General features: G+C 43.2%; 1 protein-coding gene across 1 annotated transcript; it reads right to left on the bottom strand.

The window, feature by feature from the left end:
* Positions 1-227: 227 nt before the first annotated feature.
* Positions 228-15,564, bottom strand: OTOP1 (otopetrin 1). Its single transcript, XM_026699988.2, has 5 exons — positions 15,428-15,564; positions 14,091-14,149; positions 10,541-10,671; positions 4,052-4,986; positions 228-504 (listed from the first exon to the last, which is right to left on the bottom strand). Exons 1-5 carry the CDS (start codon positions 15,527-15,529, stop codon positions 334-336), a joined length of 1,398 nt encoding a protein of 465 aa, XP_026555773.2. The 5' UTR covers positions 15,530-15,564; the 3' UTR covers positions 228-333.
* Between the last annotated feature and the right edge of the window lie 5,094 nt (positions 15,565-20,658).

The following is a 20,658-nucleotide window of genomic DNA, read 5'->3' as shown; positions in this document are numbered from 1 at the left end:
TGTTGTCCTTGATAGAGTCTACAGTCTCAAACATCTCCTTTGAGGTCAGCGTTGCAGAGACATTACAAGGACATCCTTCCTCTTCTGCACCACACTTTGGAAGTACCAAAGTGGGGGAGGGGTATAACATCCATGCCCATTTAAGTGCCAAATCACCTCTTTTTCTTAAAATCTGCAACCCTGCAGCTGTGTATTGGCCAAGTGCTTTTACAGACGTATTCATGTTTGCCTAAGTTTCCTCACAATGGAGTGAAGAGGCGGCAGAAGAATTCATTTAAATGATCTTGGATCTTCCCAGCCTTTCATCCTTCCTTCTTGATGAAATTGTACGGTTTACATTTTGCAGCTGACCTCAAAGAGGGAGGCTGCTGAATGCATCCGGTAGAAAATGGAAAAGGGCATTGCAAGATTCACCACAATGATCCAAGGTTCAAATCCAAAAACCATTTCTTCCAGGCCATTGTCATATTCAGGGCGGCAACCAAAAGCTTGTGGAATCCAAAGCTGTAAAAAAAAGAATATTAATAGATGATATTATCCATGAGATTATGCTGGGAACAATATTTTTCAGCTCAATTCATATAATTTAATTAAAAATTCACTTGCAGAATTCTCAATTTTATTTCGTATTGTGTATTTGTTCACATGATCATGTAATCTTTATCCAGGTTTCAAAATCTTTTTCTTAGGTTTAAAATTATACATTTGAAAAATACTAGAACTTAATATTAATTGGACAAAATAAAATTTAAAAAAACTATGAGAACCAAGGGAATAATCCATTGTAGGACATAACTGACCTTGTCAGGTACAGCACCTGGTTTCTGATTGCAACTGATGCTATGGTACATTATTTTTTTCCTGGACCAATCACTTTCTCCTAAGACATTCTAAGATATTTCATTATTAAATGCATTTACTCACTATGCCACTTTTAATACTATATTGTCAGAGTATATTCATTAATTGGAATAGAGCATGGTAACAAGGTCAGCCATTGAATAGGTATAGCAACTGAGTCAGCCAATGAGGACTGTTTTGAAAACTGAAACTAGAAGTATCCTAGGGGTGGCTCTATATTAAACTCTGCAACTCTGCAGTTATGTTAAGCTCTGAGTCTGTCTATTGAAGACAGTCTATTGCCTGCTGAACTAAAGTGAAACTGATGTGTGCTTCTGTTGGAGTTTGCTCCATGTTGGAGAAATCTACAACTGGTATTGTAAAATTTACTTCATGTATTTATAAAGAAGTTAAATGAAGCCTCAGCCATCTGTGTTTTCTGGCCCTGAATTTGCGCTGCAATACTCTGAACAGGTTATGTGCCCAGAAGCCCAGAAAAAGACCGAATTGTAATTAAAGTTGAGAGACTGCCTGTTTTAAAAAGTAAGAAACAAGGCAAGAGGTTTTGCAGGATGGTTGAAAACATTAAAAAGAGCTCTCTACCCCATTTGCAAATTCCATATTTGGAAACAAGGTTTAATAATGTTTTGTGTGTGCCAGAAATGGTGATTTCCAGTTCTTCTAGCTTCACAGAGCAAAATTGGAACAGAATTGATGCAAATTTCTGGAATGATCCACTTAGTGATGATGATCCACTTAGTGATGGTAATTCACATAGTGATGTTAGCATTCAGGGAGGAGAAGCTGAACAAGATGTGAAGCAAGAGAGGGATGAAACGCAGGAGCAGTCAAGGCAGAAGTGGTATTCAGCTGATTCGCACTGGTTCGGGAGAGCCGGTAGCAATGATTTGGCCTGAGTCACCGAATCGGTAGAGATTTCTGGCTGGCCATGCCCCCGACCCATTCACTTGCTTGCCGCTCGCCCCTTCCGGCTGCTCGCTGCTCACTCTCCTTTTCCGGGTGCTCGATGCTCGCTCCGCCCACCTCCGCCCTATATATGTTGTCTTCACCACGTGGCCCAGCTAATCGCCTTGCCAGTTGCCTTGCCGATGCCCGGTCAGCTCAGCTCACCAAAGGTAAGCAATGCATGCTGCCCACTCACCCTTTTCCTTGGGTCAGGGGCTGGGGTCCCAGGGACGTGCTATTCCCCGAGGCCCTGGAGTCTCCGCCCACCTTGGCTGGGTCTGGGAACACGTGATTCCCCGGCTCCAGCCTTGACCCAGAGCCGCCACCCGCTTGCCACCCACTCTCCCTTAAGTGCGATAAGTCACTCCGTTTCCCTTCCTTCAGAGGCCCCAGAACATAATCTCCTTGCTTCCTCCCCTACAACTGCCTTTCGTCTTCTGTGGCAGCAACCTTACCTTCCTTTTGCAGCTGGTTGCCAGGGAAGGCCAGCCAGGGCTGAAAGCCACTGGACTCCCCACCTGCTTTGACCCAACCCTGTTACCAGCAAGAAAATCTCCAACAGACTCAGTAACTCAAACCTTCTCAGCTTTAATCTACAGATAACTTCTTTGTAGATAAAAGATGGCTTGCAGCCAATGAGTCCAACCAGAAAAGCTTGACAGAATTCTTCAGATAAGCCAGAGTCTCTACATACAATGCTGAGTCCGTAGAAGGTTTTTGCTTTCTGCAAAAGCAAAAAACTTTTGAAACCAGGCTTATATTCCCTGGAGGGAGGGGCCATTACATTGCATCCTTACTCCCGAGTCGCCTGTGCTGCTCCAGCTGTTCTACGAATCATCCTGTGTTCATGCACACTTGGCACAGGCTCCTCGGGAACCTCCTCATCACTGCTGCCAGCCCCCACATTCCCTGAAGACAGCAGTCCACTCCCTGATGGTCCTGGCCCCTCATCAGAGTCATCACTCTCCTTAGCCATCTGCGCCTGCTGCCGGCTAACCACAATAGCACCAGCCCACATCTCACCCCCTTGTCGTGAGATGCCTGCAGCCGCTGCCTCATTTTTTCGATGCAAGAAGCCTCCCAGCTCATGCCTCTTTGCCAGCCAGAAGCAAGCTGGCTGGCTGGAGGCTTCTTGTACTGAAAAAGGACACAGCGGCTGTAGGCTTTTTGCGCCAAAAACTACCAGCCTCAACTTTTCGAACGCGCCAAAAAAGAGCTTCAGTCCCGCCATCACCGCCCTGTTCTTCGCAATTAGAGCTGAGCCGGTAGCCCACGCGCCATCTGGGGGTGTGGCTTGGTGGAGGAGGTCATGTGACTGAGTGGCCATGGGCATGAGTGATATCAAGTTGGATACGCCCACTCAGTCACATGACCCTCCCCCATCAAGCCACACCCGCAGAACCGGTAGGAGAAAAAATTGAATACCATCATTGAGTCAATGCCACGCAGGTCAGAGCGATGGAACAAAGAGATTCCACCTGACAGGTATTCTGCTAGTAAAGTTAAAGTGTGTAATGTATAGTATAAGCCAATAAACTATAAGCAAATATTGACATTACCTAAAAGTGGAAAGAAGCCATGAATAAGAAAATGAAATCCATGGATGAACATGTAGTGCTCACATCTATGACTTTGCCACAGGGTAGTAAAGCTGTAGGATGCAAGTGGATACACCAGACGAAAGTACTGCCCAATAATGAGGTACGGTACAACATAAAGCAAGGTTAGTGGCGTAAGAGTTTTCACAGATGAAAAATGCGCACTGTGATGAGGTATTTGTGCCAACTGTAAAGAGTGAAAGCATCAGGCTGGCGCTAGCGTTGGCAGCATCTCATGGCCATAACATTTGGCATTTTGACATCACCACTGCATTCCTCAATACAGAATTAGAGGAGGAAATTTACATGGTTGAAGCACCAGGGTGTGAAAGTAAAAAGCCTAACACGGTGTATAAATTGAACAAGGCCATTTATGGGCTCAAGCGGTCAGCCAGGAATTGGAATATATGTTTAGATAAGGCATTGAAAGGTCTTGGGTTCAAGAGTTGCAAGGCTGATGATTGCATATACGCTGGAAAGGTACAACTATTAGCACTTGTGGATGATCTTTGCTTCATTGCAAAGGATGTATCACAGGTAAATTAATTTGCTAATAAGCTGGAGAAAAAAAGTAAATGTTAAAGGCAAAACACACTGAGGACAATTGTTCTGCTACATAAATAAATTGAATTGTTTTAAATACTTACTGAGAGGTTACACAAGAACAAAAATACAGCGACATTCTTCAAGATACTTCTTTTGCTGTTGACAGAGAACTTTCTCCAAGTGAATGAAAAATCTGGAGAGGATGGAGGGACTGGAATCCTGCTTTGATTGATGTTTTCACGGAGAGCACAACTGGAACTGTCCTCAGATGGATAACTATTTCCATAAAATGTGGGGGACAACTTTCCATTTGTTCCATTATAGATTTCTTTGTAAGAAGCTGTAGGGGAGAGATTGCTTCCGCTGGACACTGTTAATATTCGCAGAGTCTTAATGTCATAATTATTCTTTCCATGCTCACGGTGTATAGATTCAATTATGAAGAGATTCTGAATATATTTCTCAATGATAACAAGCACAGAGTAGGGCAAACTGAACCAAGTATATGCTGGGTGGGACTGAGCATAAATAATTGCAAGAATAGAACCCCAAGAAAGAAGCCAGGAGCCTGAGGCTGTCCCCACCAAGAGGTCCGCATCAAGTTTTCTAGCTGGGTTTTTAGAAATATCCAGTGAATTATCTTCAAGTCTATAGATTAGAATCGCCACAAGGCCTGCTGCACACATGAGTGCCAGTACTGTGATGGCATACAAGTAAAACATAATAAGTGCTAGTTCACTCTTCAGTTTTGAACGGCCAATCTGAATAAGATAAACAACTACAACGGCTATGGTTGTAATAAATACGACGAGACCTAAGGTGCTGCCTATTGCTGTGCCCTGAAATTTGAATGGCCTCTTATGTGGCTGTAGGTATTCAACTTTACGCCCAATGTTTTTCCAGACCACGTACAGCATTGTGGAGGCCAAAATGTGATACTCAGTATTGAAGGGGTATAAATAATATATTCCTTGGGAAAATATGGAACAGAGGGTGGCGGAGGTACAGTTGCAAAGTGGTGTGTGGTCATCCAGTTCTATGCGGAAAGAAAACAAAGAATTAAATCATTCCTTAATCAGAGCGCCTAAAATTCCCATCTAAAGGAATTCCTATCTAAAACATTCCTAAAACAGGATACAAAAACGGTTATATTTTAGCATAATATATTATGAACTTATACAGATAGTCCTCAACTTACAGCAGTTCATTTAATGACTGTTTGAAGTTACAACTCAATTGTGGAGTTACAACTCCATTGAAAAAAGTGACTTTTGATCATTTTTCCACACTTATGACCATTGCAACGTCCCCAGGTTACATGATCAAACTTCAGATTCATGGCAACTGACTCATAGTTACAGTGTCCTGGGATCATGTGATCCCCTTTGTGACCTTCTAACAATCAAAGTCAATGGAGAAGTCAGATTCACTTAATTAATCAAGCGGTTAACTTAATAACTGCAGTTATTCACACAATAATTCTGGCAAGAAAGGTCATAAAATAAGAGTAAAACTCACTTAACAACTCAACAAAATTCAATTCAGCAACAGAAATTTGGGGCTAAATTGTGGTCGTAAGTTGAGGACCATCTTTAAGTATTGTATAGTCAAGGACAAATAATATTCATATTTTAAATAAGATATGATAAGTCTCTTAAAGTGATATTTTTTCCAAATTTGCATGCTAAGTTGTGACAAAAAGTTAACAGAATAACAGAATTGCCAGGGGCCTCATAAGTCTTCCAGTGTCGGGATTTCCATTGTTGGCCTGGTGCCTTGCTGGCATCCTGCCATCGAAGAGGAAGGGAGGGAGGAGGAATTTGGGGCAACGGATGGGAAATGGGGAGGGGGAACTGACTTGTGAAGAAGACCCGAGACCTTTGTACTGGTTACGCTGGGCATCTTCAAGGCTGTCTGCCCTGGGTGTGAAATTCCAGCAGCCTAAACAACCCAGTTTCCCACAAAATTGTGCCGATCCTGGATTGTATGGCAGCGGACCAGACATCGGGGGAGGGGAGGGATGGGGGAATGTTGGGTTTGGCTTTTTATATCAGTGAGCAGGAACTTCAGATTCTGCCACACCTTCCTGGAACCAATATTTTTAGTCAAAGTTATTTTCACTTCAATCAATTGGAGTTTCCTAAATGATTGTTTTGGGGCAGGTCTGACATTAAGCAGAACCTGCAATTTTGGTCTACCCAGAGAAGATATTACCTCTACCGTACATACAGTGTCGACCATACATACAATGTCGACTAAAGGGAGCGACCAGGAAAAAATTGAAACCTAGGGAGAGGGGTTGATGAGGACCCCTCTTGGAGTACTGGATCTTTCTGAGTGGCTAGAGGAGATGAGGCCCTGATAGTCCCTAGGGCTCGGAAGAAAAGAGAAGTGGATAGGGAAACCCTGGGAGGTGGCATTTACCTGTGGGGACAGGGGAAGGCACCAACATGGAAAGTAAGCTGAGCTGGAGGGACTGGACGAAGAAGAAGATGATGAGTGTGGAGAAAGTGATCGAGCGAACTGGATGATGAACCAGGCCATAAAATTCATGCAGAGGACCTCAAAGCATGCAAAAACCTAGCTCAAATGGGGCAACCTGAGGCGCATTCCCCCACCACCGTCAGGGACAGAACATCCACTCCCGCTGCAGTGATTCAGCACCTGAGCCAGACCAACAGTAGCGGCTGCCATCACCCCAGTGTTGGGAGCGGCTGCCCAGCAGGGAGTACCTGCAGGACCAGACCCAGGTAGGAGGGACTCTAGGGCACACTCACACACACACACACCGGTTGGTGAAGTTTAACAGAGGCTCCCAGCAACTGGGATTCTTCCTGGTCCAGGTCTAGACATGGCGGATTATGGCCCAGAAATCCCCACCAAAGGAGCCATAGGTTACTCTGGCTCTGGAGGGGCTAGTTGCCCAGTGGATAGTGACTCTCTACAATGACAACATTCCATAGTTGAGAAAAACTGCTTCATGGATGCCTTCTGACCATTCTGATACATAGTCGAGGTCTTTTTGAAGGGTAGCAGTATTGTCTGTGGTGTTGAATAGCTTTACATCATCAGCGAAAAGAATGCAGTTGCTCTTAATATGATCACAGAGGTCATTTATGTAGAGTATAAAAAGAGTTGTCCTAGAACACTGCCTTGGGGGACACCACTGTTGACAGGTACAGAATTTGATAGGACGCTCCCAGTTTTGACCATGCAGTGGAAACCACCCACGATCCAAGTGCAGATTCCTAGACACCATCTGTCATTTTTGTGAAAAACGAGGACATATTGCTAAGGTATGCAGAAATAAAAGAGGCTCCAGCCCCAGACGGAGACGGAACAGCCCAAAAAGAACCGATGGCAACCCCACCTTACAGAGGGACCGCCCAAGCAACCAGTGGAACTAGTACAAAAGACCCCGAAGGTTAACTGGCGTACCCAGATGAGAAGAAGCACATCAGACCATCACCATTGGCCACGCTTCATCACAAGATACAAAGAAAATCCGTGTAGAAGTCACCATCGAAAATCAACCATGCATCATGGAAGTAGACTCCAGGTCTTCCCTATCTATGGTATCCTGGAAAACCCTCAAACAACTGATTCCCAGCACCCGCCACTGAGATCTCAGCAGTCAGAGACTCATATTAAAAGATTACCAAGGCAACCGGATTCCAGTTGCGGGCACCAGCCATTTCCAGGTCTCTTTCAAGGGACATACTGCAATACTACCACTCACCATTGTTGATAGAGACCGACCAAGCCTACTGGGCCTTCAGTGGTTCGTGCGATTAGGAATCGGAATGGCTGGCGTCCACCATACTGAAGACGATGACTGGGAAGCGGCCCTCATCCAAGATTTCCGGGAAGTTTTCAGTGAAAATTTAGGTAAGTACAAAGGGTCCCCTATTTCATTTAATCTCCGCCCCGACATTGCGCCCATTCGCCTAAAACCATGCCGAGTTCCCTTTGCTCTCAAACCCCAAATTGATGAGCAACTGGACAAATTAACTGCACAAGGCGTGCTAGAACCCATTGATCACGCCCGATGGGAGACAGCAATTATCACCCCCATAAAGCCTGACGGATCCTTGAGAATCTGTGGAGACTACAAGGCCACCCTCAATCATGCACTGCAGCAGACCGCCTATCTGGTACCAGTCGTTCAGCATCTCCTACATTCACTTGGGGGTGGCAGAATATTTGCAAAACTTGATCTGGCCCAAGCTTATCAACAGCTGCCAGTCAATGCCGAAACCGCCGAAGCCCAAACTATAGTCACACATCGAGGTGCGTTCAAATGTAACAGGCTCCAGTTTGGAGTCAGTGTAGCACCAGGCATTTTTCAAAGCCTGATGGAGAGACTATTGCATCACACTTGGCCAATAAAGTATTCTATTCTATTCTATTCTATTCTATTCTATTCTATTCTATTCTATTCTATTCTATTCTATTCTATTCACCTGCATAACTGGATAGAAGCATTCCTGTCAAATAGACAACAAATGGTCAAAATTGGGAGTGTCCTATCAAATTCTGTACCTGTCAACAGTGGTGTCTCCCAAGGCAGTGTTCTAGGACCAACTCTTTTTATACTCTATATAAATTACCTCTGTGATCATATCAAGAGCAACTGTGTTCTCTTCGCTGATGATGTAAAGCTATTCAACACCACAGACTGCTACCCTTCAAAAAGACCTTGACTATGTATCAGAATGGTCAAACAAATTGCAACTTCAAATCTCAACAAATAAATGCTCTGTCTTACATATTGGGGAAAAAAAATCAGAAAATAAAATACAGGCTGAATAGTCAAGACCTTGTTGAGGATCCAAACTCTGTCAAGGATCTTGGAGTACTCATCTCTAATGATCTAAGTGCTAGAACCCACTGTAACAACATAGCCAAAAAGGCATTAAGAGTTGTTAACCTAATCTTACATAGCTTTTTCTCTGGTAATACTACACTAATAACTAGAGCATGCAGAACATTTGCTAGACCAATACTTGAATACAGCTCATCAGTCTGGAACCCACATTATGTATCTGGTATTAGCACAGTTGAGAAAGTCCAGAAATATTTCACAAGAAGAGTTCTCCACTCCTCTACTCATTGTAGAATACCTTATGCCACCAGACTTGAAATTCTAGAACTAGAAAACCTAGAACTATGCCATCTTCGGTCCAATCTTAGTATAGTATATAAAATCATACATTGCAATGTCAAATATCAATGAATACTTCAGCTTCAACCATAACAACACAAGAGCAAACAATAGATACAAACTCAAGGTTAATCGCACCAAACTTGATTACAGGAAATACGACTTCAGCAACAGAGTGGTCAATGTCTGGAATGCTCTACTTGACTCTCTGGTTTCTTCCCCAAACCCCAAAAACTTTAACCTTAGACTGTCTACTATTGACCTCACCCCTTTCCTAAGAGGTCTGTAGGGGGCGTGCATAAGTGCACCAATCATCCCTGTCCTATTGTTTCTTTTATTTATTTATTTTTTCTTATATGTATCCATGTTTTTTTACTTATACCTATTATCTTGTAAGCAATTGATATAAATAAATAAATAAAAAGTATGGGGATTTGTGAAAACGTTTCACTCCGGCTATGGCAACGAGGGCTTCTTTGTCTATTTGGCCATAGTTTCTCTTGGCTTTTGACAAGGTCTTAGAAGAATAGGCTACGGGGGCTTCCTTCCCATTCGCTAGTCGATGGCTAAGTATTGCCCCGATGCCGTATGGAGGCACGTCGCAGGTGAGCTGTAGGAGCAAGGTCTCACTATATTGCATCAATACTGTGGTCAGATGTTATAATGTCTTTTATTTTGGAAAACACGGTGTCCTCGGGGGTTCCTCACTTCCAGGGTGTATTCTTATCCAACAGTCTATGGAGTGGCTCCGCTAAGGTCGCCTTCTGTGATAAGAGTATGTTATAGAAGTTTAATAAGCCCAAGAATGCTTGGAGTACACTTTTATTCTGTGGGGTGGGGGCTTCCTTAATTGCTTTCAGCTTGTTGTTTGTGGGTCAGATACCTGACCCATCAATTTTGAACCCCAAGAATTCTACGCTCGGTACGGCAATGTAGTATTTGTCCCTTTCTAACTTGAGCCCCGCTTCTTGGAATCTTTCTAATACCGTTCAAACCCTTTCCATTAGTTGGAGCTTGTCTTTGGCCGAGACTATTATGTCGTCGAAGTAAGGAACTACTCCTGGCAGACCTTGTACAAGCCTTTCCATAATGCTCTGGAAAAGGCCAGGGGCTATGCTAACCCCAAATTGCAGCCGGTTGCACTTGAATGTTACTATCATTTTGGCATATTTGGTTCTTCTCCTGTTCCCATTTATACTCTTCAACACCATGCAAAATATGACCCCCAAATTATTCAACCCTGTTTCTTTGTCTTCTGCGGAGTTGGCTGTTCTATAGTTCTAGGAAACACTAAGAAAAAAAGGACACAATTAAGATATTGAATGCAATGATCCAACTTCAGCCTACTTTCTAAAATTCCTAGTTATGGGTCAATTAAGATACTGGATAGAACCACTTTCCCAAATGTACTAAGACCATTTCTCACCTATTGATATGTTTCCAAATCCAAGAGTAATTAACCTTTCCTTGTGTTCATTAAGTTGGTGCTTTGATTCAGCTAATATACCATTTGTCCACAAAAGCAAATTTGTAAACACTGAATGAATTACTCCAAACCTAAAAAAATAAACAATGCAAACACATTATATTATGTACACATAACTTTCCGGTATGAAATATTGATGATGCAACAATATTAGATGTTTGTATGTACTTAAGTAAACACACTATGCCAACATAGCTCTACCCCAAAGATGCCTTCTATTAAAAGAACAGGCCTGGGAAACCATGCAGAACTGGTATCTAGACTCCAATACCTTCATCAGTTGTGAGGGAACATCTTTTGTCATTCTGAGGCAGCCGCCACACGTCTTGCTTCTAGAATAGGAGAAGCCCGAGATCGCCCTCTCTTCCAACAGAGAGAAGAGCCAGCAAATGAATGAGGAGCCACAAAGGCCTTTTCTCGGTCCTGCAAATTCATATTTCTTGCAGAACTTGTTTCCCCATAAGCCAGATCTTTCAGATTCATCGGTAAAATGGAACATGAAATATACTAAAGCTTTCCAAACTCACTCACCAAACAATGTGTGCTCCAATTCTATTTTTCAGTCTACCTTTGTCCTATATCATTAAATTAACAGTAGGCCGCAGTGATCTTCTGTATGCCAAAGTTAAATTTTCCTGAGGAAAAGATGGTTACAGGGGAGTATCTACTTAGAAAAAGGTAGAGGAGGAAGAGTTGTAACCAGGGCAAAACACTCAGATAAGAGTATTATCCTGGCACAAACCAGGAGTGTAAGTTGAGAAAACACCTCAGGTTTCACCCTCCGCAGTTTCCTTTAGGATAAAGAGGAAGCCATTCAGAGTTGCATGATTCTGTTACAATAACCCTATAGTAAAAAATAGTTTCAGTATTCATGACTTTGTGTTCACCTTTGGTCTACCTTGAAGGGCTGACATCCGCTCCCTTTGGCAACAGCATTGAACACATTTTAATATTGTATAGAGAAGGTCTATATTCATCCTCCAAAGCAACAAACGATCTTTTAAAATAACTTCTGCCATGTATATACAAGTATATATTTGCTTTATTTTATTTAGTTTTATTTAGTTTCACGATTATCTGGCTACCTATCTCATGCAATAACTCGAAGTGGCTGACAACTGTCCATAAATCATAGTTAAAAACAAAGGTACCTCCTTCTCCAATATGGCACCAGAACAGACATCCTCACAGCTCAACTCCCATCCTAGCTGTATGTTTGGGGGGAGAAGCTCTTTCTTCACAGCCCTCCAGAAGGCTAAAAGGGGTGGGATCTCCCTGATTTCAAGTGAGGTGGGCTGTTTCAAAGGGCGGGGGCAGCCACTAGAAAGGTGCTCCACCAAGATCCTACCAGATTATAACAATTAAGGAAGGGGACCCAGAGCACATCTACCCTGTCTAGCCTAGTAGGGTGGGCAGGTATCCTCAGGGAGTGGTGAACCCACAAGGGTTCTAGGCAGGGTTTTAAAGGTGATATGCACCTGGTTAGCGGAAGGAAGCCAGCGCAGCTCACATGGGGCAGTAGCATTACTCAGGGCACCCAAAACGATCAGTTGTAGCTCCTAGATGCCTTCAAGCCCCATTCACAGCATTGCAGTAATCCAAGCAATAGGCAACAGGTGACTGTGTACAAGGCCTTGTGATCCAGGAACGATGAGCTCAGTTGTCACACATTTGTGCAAAGACTCTCTTGGCCACAGCCACCACCTGCTCTTAATAGCAGGACCACCAAACTGTGCACCGGATCTCTCAGGGAAAGTGTTATCTGCCATTGTCAGCTTAACACTTTGGTGGCATCTGCCATAAACTGTTAAGGGAGGCGGGGAGGAAACAGGCAATTGGCATGTAGTCAGTAGAGATGAGCCAAGGGGGAGGAAGCGACAGATTTGACAGAAGCCAGAGGTTTGAAATCCAGCCTGTTCTATTCTTCAAAGCCACAGAGCCTGGGAAAGGAATGCAAACTGCACTAAGTGGCACCAAACATCCAAGCAGTTCCCAAAACACCTAGGCAGCACACCACTGGATGAAGACAAACTGGCCCAAGGTGGGAGGGCCAGGGAGAAGGGGAAATTTTGTAACTATTTGCATGGGAATTTTTGTTCCAGCCTGCTTTAATTGCAACCCATTAATCCTTAATAAAAGAACCTATCACTTATATTAGCTGGAGTTGAGGATCTTTCTTTCCTAGGGACCCACAGTAGCTGGAGCAAGCCTGAAAGTTACCCCATCCAGAGTTAGAGATATCAATTCTCCTGATGCTGGAGGTGGGGGCAGAGGCAGGGGTGGGATTCTACCAGTTCACACCTCTTCACTAGAACCGGTTGTTAACATTCTAAGCAGTTCGGAGAACCGGTTGTTAGAAGAAACTACTGGGCTAATCCTGTAAGGAAGGCAGGAAGGAAACATTCTGGTGTTGCTTACAGAAACTGCCTCTCCTTTAACCCTTATTACATTCTTGGCAGGACTAGACTTCCTGTCTCAGGAACTTCTCTGGAGTTTTTTCCCCTCCTTTGCTGGTACTTTGCTTGTGTGGAGTGACCTTTCAAAGTTACAATGCCACTGAAAAAAGTGACTTATGACCATTTTTCACACTTAACAACCGTTGCAGCATCCTCACAGTCATGAGAGGCCAGGCGAGGAGATGCATGCCTCGATGTGAGTGATATTGAGTTGGCCACGCTCAGCCAATTACATGACCACCAAGCCATGTCCACCACTCACATGACCACCAAGCCACGCCCACCAACTAAGCCATGCCCACAGAACCGGTTGTTAAAAAAAATTGAATCCCACCCCTGGGCAGAGGGAACTAAGTTGCAGCTGGTTTCTCCCCATCCAGATTCCCACATCCTCCAGACGTTGAACCAGGACCTGAACGGCAGCATCTGCCCACAAAGGGTACTGATATATAGTTATCATTAGCATATTGAAGATGGTGAACCACTTGCCAACAGATAATCTCTCCCAGCGGCTTCATATAGATATTAAATAAGAGGAGAGGCAAACTTAAGTTCTGAGGAACCCCAGAAACAGGGGCCTAGAGAGATGGACCTCTCCTCCCCCACCCAACGTTGACTACAGCTGAGAAGAGTCCTCCCATGCCAGTCCTCAAGGCTGCTCCAGCAAAATGGTTGATATCAAAATCAGCTGAGAGATCCAGAAGAGCCAGTGAACACCTCAAGCTCTCCAAAGATGCAGTCAAGATGCTGCCTCGGTACTCAGCCTGAATCCTGACTGAAAGGGGAGCGCATTGGGGCGTATGGGTGGGGAAAAATACCTTAGGACTAAGCAGTAAACTAGAACTAGAAGACATGACACTTTTTGCAATCATACTTATGAAAAATGATTTCAATTAATTTTGAGGTCAAACCATCATTTCTACTGCTTGGTTGCAATAAATGGCTACACTCATAATTTCTTAGGTTTATTGATATATTTTAATTAAACTTTAAAACACTGTATTATCTCCCTCCCTGAACAGTATTCACCTTACCTCTCCAGTGTTTTGAAGGACTGGATAACATCCTTTGCGTGGCACCATAAAAAATATACCTGAAAACAAACATGAATAAATTATAATGGGTCCCATGGAAAAAGTAGCATTCAATTAATCGTGTATAAAAACAATTAAAAGAATCTAGAAAAATGTGCCCAGACATTTTCTTCCTTGTCTCAATTCAGACAGTATCTGAGGGCCCTGCCTTCCCAATAGGGACCAAGTCGCTCTAGAAAGGGCTGTTGGATAGCTATCAGCAAACGCAATAGCGGTGGAGATATACTGATGTTTCACAATCCTTTCTGGATGGCCAGCAGGATTGGGGCCTTTCTCAGGTATGGGGATGTGAAGATAGCCTTGTAACTGGACATGAAACATTTTGATAAAGTACTTTTTTACAGTAACTGCAATTTGTTCTTCTTAAGTGAGCCCTGTTTACGCTTTTATTATTTGCCACCCAGAATTCCAATGGTAGATGGCTGCTACATATATCTGTTAAATAAACACGTAATTGTTTCCTTTAATTGACTGCCTTTCCATATAATACCCCAAAAAGGCTATAGATAAAAGTTGAAAAAGGGGTGTGTCAATGGTAAATCTAGACAAGAACACGAAGGACAAGACTATTTCTATGATAATAAAAAGCCAAATTAGCTAAAGCAGATGTCTTTCCAGAAGTAAAGGCTAGAGCAGAGAAAGAGAGAACGGAAATAGAAAATTATTGATTAATACACATTTTTATAAGAATATCACAGACTGCAAGAAAAACAACATCGAAGTCCTTGTCCGGTTGCCCTCCCCATCACTTGCTGCCTACCACCATCCTGAGGGGGAGGAGACTGTCGGGGAGGCAGAGAGAGGGAGGAGAAAGGGAGGCTGTTCTAAGGGAGGAAAAATGAGGGAGATCACCCCGGACAGGAAGTCTGGGATACTTTTCTTCCTATCACAAAGAATGCCGGCTTGTGCCTCTTTTTTAGAAACTATTTTTATTATCCAACATTTTTATTAAGTTATATATCAAACATTTTCACTGAATTATATATCAAACATTTTTATTAAGTTATAAAGTGTTAGAAAATACAAAAATAGATAAAAGAGCAGTGGCAGCAATTCTGGTGGCATCGGGGCTTCCAGGACCAGCTCCCCATCCCACCATCCATCAGCTGTTTGGGTGGGCAAGGAGGGGCGAGGCCAGCCAAGGGAGTGATTTGCCAGTTCTCCGAACTGTGCAGAATCATAACATCCAGTTCTATATTTTAGGCTCTTACACAACAATAATACAATCCTAAAGGAGTTGTATACATCTGGAATAATAAGTGAGCAAATGGCTTTACCTGCAATACTGTATGAACTGCATGTGCAACTGGAAAAATGCCTTCTGTAATTGATAAGCAACTTGAAAATCCAATGAAGTATCCAATTTTGAAAGAATCCATAATTAAAGTAATGATTGCAAATAAAGTAATTCCACCTGGAACAAATGTTAAACAAAAGAGTTATGCTAAAAGTAAGAACTTTAACATAGCTCAATTGGTAGCCTTTTTCAACTTCATTCACAGAAGCTATTCCAGATCTAACAGGTTAGCAGCAATATTTCAAATTGTGGGTTGTATATATAAAAGAATAGAATTAGAAAAGAATACCGGTAGTTCTTTATTGGCCAAGTATGATTGAACACACAAGAATAAAGAATATTCTATGTCTCCCATTTCTATTCACTTGACATAAAATTTGTGCACCAGGTTATCAGGCTGTATAGATCGATTTAACTTCTCCCTACTGTTCTATACTCCAATTCCTTCAAAACATGTTATGTTGCCAAGATGTGTTGCAACATTCCAAATCTGGCAGGTGGGAGGTAGATGAATTATTTTTGCTATTTGGTAAGCTGTAACTTATCATACGGACAAAGTCTTTCATTTTTTTCTGTACTGATTCAATTTATAGTCTACATTTCTAATTATATTGCACTCAAAATAACTGTCTAAAATTAAGCACAAAAAGCCCAGCAAATTACACAAAAACAGATAGCAATTTGCAGTAATGTTATTTTTCATCCTTCCCCCCCAAAAAATGGAACACTAAAATTAACAAGGAATATTCTCAAGAACAGGAAACGTTCTGCTGCGCGATTTCCCTTTCTCCACACAGTAGAGATCAAGATATGCAAGAAAAGTGGCTTTTCTTGAGTAACAAAAGGGTCTATCATTAGACCCTTAGACTCTAGTATCAAAAGGATCTACCATTAAACAATGGTGGGGTGGGGTTGCCTGGAATTGTCCTCTTCTCCTATGCCCAAGATATTAACTCCCCTCAGTTATTTTGAGGTTCTGTATGACAGATCATGTTAAGACCTTCTGCACGTGCACAACTACTGAGAAACAGATCAAGTTCAGAAGACATGAATTCGATTTGGTGGTTACCATTTGGTGGAAAGATGTTTGCAAACAGACAGAAAATGATGTTGAATTAATACATTAGCATATATTTCTAGCAACTGTAGAAAATATATGAAGAAAACAATTATTTAATAGCTTCCCTGTGGATACATCAAAACTGTAATCTGTTATATACATGGCCTTAAAAAGTGAGATAAGCTCCGTAATTTTCATATGCCAGGCATTTCCAGCAACTTAACATTTCTTATACTTAACTTAACATTTCTTTAGAGACGGGTGTGTGTGTGTGTAAAAAGACTAGGATTACAAAAGAGATTCTGCAAAAGTACATAAGATTGTATTCTTGTATCTTTACTTGAAACAATGTTAGAAAATTGGATCTTTATATGATTTAACAAAATACCAAAAATACATAAATGATAAAGTTGAATATACTATGGATTATTGTTTCAATTATATTACAAATTTATTATTTTTCTATCTTAAAATGTAGTAGGTAGTTTTAGAATGTGCTAAGCAGAATCGGAATGAGAATTATATATTATTTTAAGTGTTAAATTTAGGGGAAAGATATAAAGGCGTCATACTTCAATTAGTGACTACAGGAGAAATATTGTGTTAATAAGAAAAGAAAAATAGATGATTACAGAACGGACAAAAGATATCAGTATAACGATTTAAATCGAGATGAAATAAATAAAATAGAATTAGGAGAGTGAAAAGAGGGGAGAAGCCAATATAGAAAATATACAATGGTAAATAAGATATGAAATGGTATATATAAAGTGAGCATGAAGTCCACAAGTCTTAAAGTTGCCAAGGTTGGACACCCCTGGCCTACACGGAGGACATTTGCGCGGCTTTCTGGGCAGCAGCAAAGGTGCGGAGACCTCCAGGGCCTGTTCCCAACTTCCCAAGGGTCGCCCGGCCAAGCGGCCGGCCGCGTTTTCCCAGCCGGAGGCGCCCTCGCCGGGCTCGCCCTCGCCCCGCCGCACTCACACTTGAGCCAGCGGGCCCCGGCCTGGGTGTCCTTGTCCTGGATGAGCCTCTTGTGCGCGCAGCGGCGGCCGAGGTACCAAACCATCCAGAGGAGCTGGAGCGCCATGAGGGAGAGCAGGTAGGCCAGGACGGCGCTCTTGGCCACCCCGACGGCGTGCACCGCCCAGGCGAACATCAACAGCAGCCCGGCCAGCAGGAGATGCAGCCCGTACTGGCTGCTCAGGGTCTCGGCGCTTTTTTGCGGGCAGCTTCGTCCGGCCCCGGGCGGCAGAGGCCACCGGCGGCTTTCAGCCCGTCTGAGCCGCTGGATCGGCGGGAGCCGGGCTTCCTCGGCTGGGCTCTCCCCTTGCCAGCCACCCGCCGTGGAGCTGGTTTGGGGGCCCGTCGAGGCGGCCTCGAAGGGGCTTCTTTGGAGACCCATGGGCGAGAGAGGCTTTGGCCTGGAGATGCCCGCTGTTGGAGGAGGGTGCGGGCCGGCTCAGCCTGGAAGCATCTCCGGAGCGGAGAGCAGAGGCGGGCAGGGGCCCCTGTCGATGCTCCCTCCCAAGGGCCGCGCTTCGCCAGTTGCTGCCCCAGGGAAGCCTCCGCTCTTCGGGCTCCTAAAGGCGGATAATGCGCGGGAAAAGGGCGCTCCGTCCGGGCTCTGCAGCAAGACCTCCCCGTCGCGGCAGCCTTCCTGCTTGCTATCCCTCCTCCGGTCTCCGCGTAGTATTTATGGGATGGAGGAGCCGCAGAGCCCTGGAGCGGGCGGGACGCAGGAAGCATCGGGTTTCAGTCACCGTAGACTCGGGGGGCTGCGACCCCTTTGCCTCGGTTCAAACTGCGCCTCTGAAGTCGGTGGGTGAGAATCCGAGCAGCCAGATGACTGAAGGAGAGAGGGAACGGGGCAGCGCCCAACAGACGAGTGTTTCTCGGAGCATCTCGGAAGGTGAGGGACCCAGGCTATCTTCAGTTTACAATACTTAAATACGAGTCCAATTAAACGTCAAGTCTAACATGGATATTTCTAACTGAAGTACTCCTCAAATTCAAGAAAATAAGGAACACAGAGAACAGCTTCACCTGACAAATACACTTACAAACTAAAGGTCCAAGGAGAGATTAGGCGAAACCTGGCTCAAAAACAATAACTGTGAGTCCTTGGACGATCCCTTAAATATGAACCAGCAGTGTGCGGCAGCAGCAGCTTAAAAAAGCGAATACGTGGGTATATAAACAGGCGTAGAAAGATCCATTTTATAAAGTCTTAGTAAGACCACACCTGGGACGCTGCATCCAGTTTTAGTCATCACGTTACAAAAAAAAAAAGGTTGAGACTTTGGAAAAAGTGCAGAGAAGAGGAAAGCAACGAAGATGCTGGAGACGAAAAGATGAACCTGGTTTGCAGGATTTGGGTTTGGCTAGTGTAGAGGAAATAGCAAAGGACTGGTCCATGGTGCCTCTGCCAGCAAAAACAGAGAGTAGAACCCTCTTTAACATTTTCATTCATGGAATCCTTCCCAAGCTCGCTCTAAGTTTGTTGAAATCGGCTGTTTAAGGTATAAGACGCTACTTTGATTTTGTTCTATTGCTTGTGTCTGCATTATATTGAATTACAATATAACATGGTCACTTTCCCCCAAAGTTCCTGCAATTTCACACACACACACACACACACCATCATTTCATCTTTGTTTGTAAAGTTTTGGTTCAATACAGGTTTTCCTATAGTCCTCTCTACCTTTTGAATGGCAAAAGTTTTCAGTCAGGATCCCAGTGAGCCTATTTGATCTCCCGCTTCATTCAGAATTTATTTCCCAGTTGATGTCAGGGTAGTTTAAATCCCCCAGTATTACTATGGTATGTTTCCTACATATATGTAGTGGTGGTGCAATGGTTAGAATGCAGACCTAACTCACTGTTAGGAGTTCGATTTTGAGCAGCTCAAGGTTGACTCAGCCTTCCGTCTTTCCAAGGTCAGTAAAACGAGGATTCAGATTGTTGGCGGCAATATGCTGACTTTGTAAACCACTTAGAGAGGGCTGTAAAGTGGTATATAAGTCTAGGTGCTATTGTTCTATTAATTAACTGCTTAGCAAAAAGTTAATCTTTTTTTTTTGGCTTGTGTGGCCTAGAATATACGCCTATGGCAATGTCATTCTTTTTTCCTTTTATTTTAACCCCTATGCATCCAAGGAGGCTTTCATCCTTGGTTTTATGCATTTCTGTACAGGTATAATGATTTCTTACATATAATGCAACTTCACCTCCTCTTTTGTTAGGACTGTTTCTTTTGAACAGTTTATATCCTTCCAGCAGTAGATCCTAACTGAGTTTCCTCCCACCAGGTTTTGATAATGGAAACTAGTTATCATACTTGCCTTCCTATAATAGTACCTCAAGGTTATTCCCCCAAACCTAGTACATCTGAGTCCTTTATAGCAGGGGTCCCCAACCACCGGGCCCTGGACCGGTACCGAGCCGTGGAACATTTCCTACCGGGCCGCCGGTTTGCTGGGCACTGCCATCTTGTTTTGATGAGAAAGTGCTTCCGGGTGAGCTTTTCCGGTTGGAAAGCGGCGTTTGGGTCCTGAAGGAATCCTCGCGCCTTAGTTTCATCGAAGGGGAGGACGGCTGATACAAAAAAAACCCCGAATACTTTGTTTTCCTGAAAATAAGACTGCGTCTTATATTACTTTTGCTTCAAAGGATGCATTTGGGATTATTTTCTGGTTAGGTCTTATTTTCGGGAACATACTGTACAAACTGCATCCACCTGGCTGATGATCTTAACTGGGGCTTATTTTGGGGGGCAGGGCATATTTTACGACCATTCTGAAAAATTGTGCTAAGGCTTATTTTCTGGTTGGGTCTTATTTTCAGGGAAACATTATATATATATATATATATATATATATATATATATATATATATATATATATATATATATATATATATATATATATATATGTATGTATGTATGTATATGTATGTCTGTTGAAGATTATGACACACAAACATTTTTATAACTAAAGTAATTACTATAAGTGTTTTTCACATTTAATCTTGACACCTCAAGAGAATGCTGCAGAAGACTTCAGATTGAAAGTGTATTCGTGGGAAACAACTCAGCTCAAAAGAGGACTTTCCTTGGAATAAGGCAACTTCCTAAAGCTTGATCCTGAGTA

This window comes from Pseudonaja textilis, chromosome 6, assembly GCF_049901715.1.
Source record: "Pseudonaja textilis isolate UNSWEBS1 chromosome 6, rPseTex1.2, whole genome shotgun sequence".
Classification (NCBI taxonomy): Eukaryota; Metazoa; Chordata; class Lepidosauria; order Squamata; family Elapidae; genus Pseudonaja; species Pseudonaja textilis.
This window is presented reverse-complemented; position numbering and strand designations above follow the sequence as displayed.

Bases quoted from the DNA above. Each gene is read 5' to 3' on its own strand.
- OTOP1 (XM_026699988.2), bottom strand. From the start codon at position 15,529: ATGGATTCTTTCAAAATTGGATACTTCATTGGATTTTCAAGTTGCTTA. The intron at 4,987-10,540 runs GTGAGAAATGGT...CTTTCCGCATAG, and splicing joins ATTTGGAAACATATCAATAG to AACTGGATGACCACACACCA. The intron at 505-4,051 runs GTAAGTATTTAA...TTTTTTTTACAG, and splicing joins TGTTCTTGTGTAACCTCTCA to CTTTGGATTCCACAAGCTTT.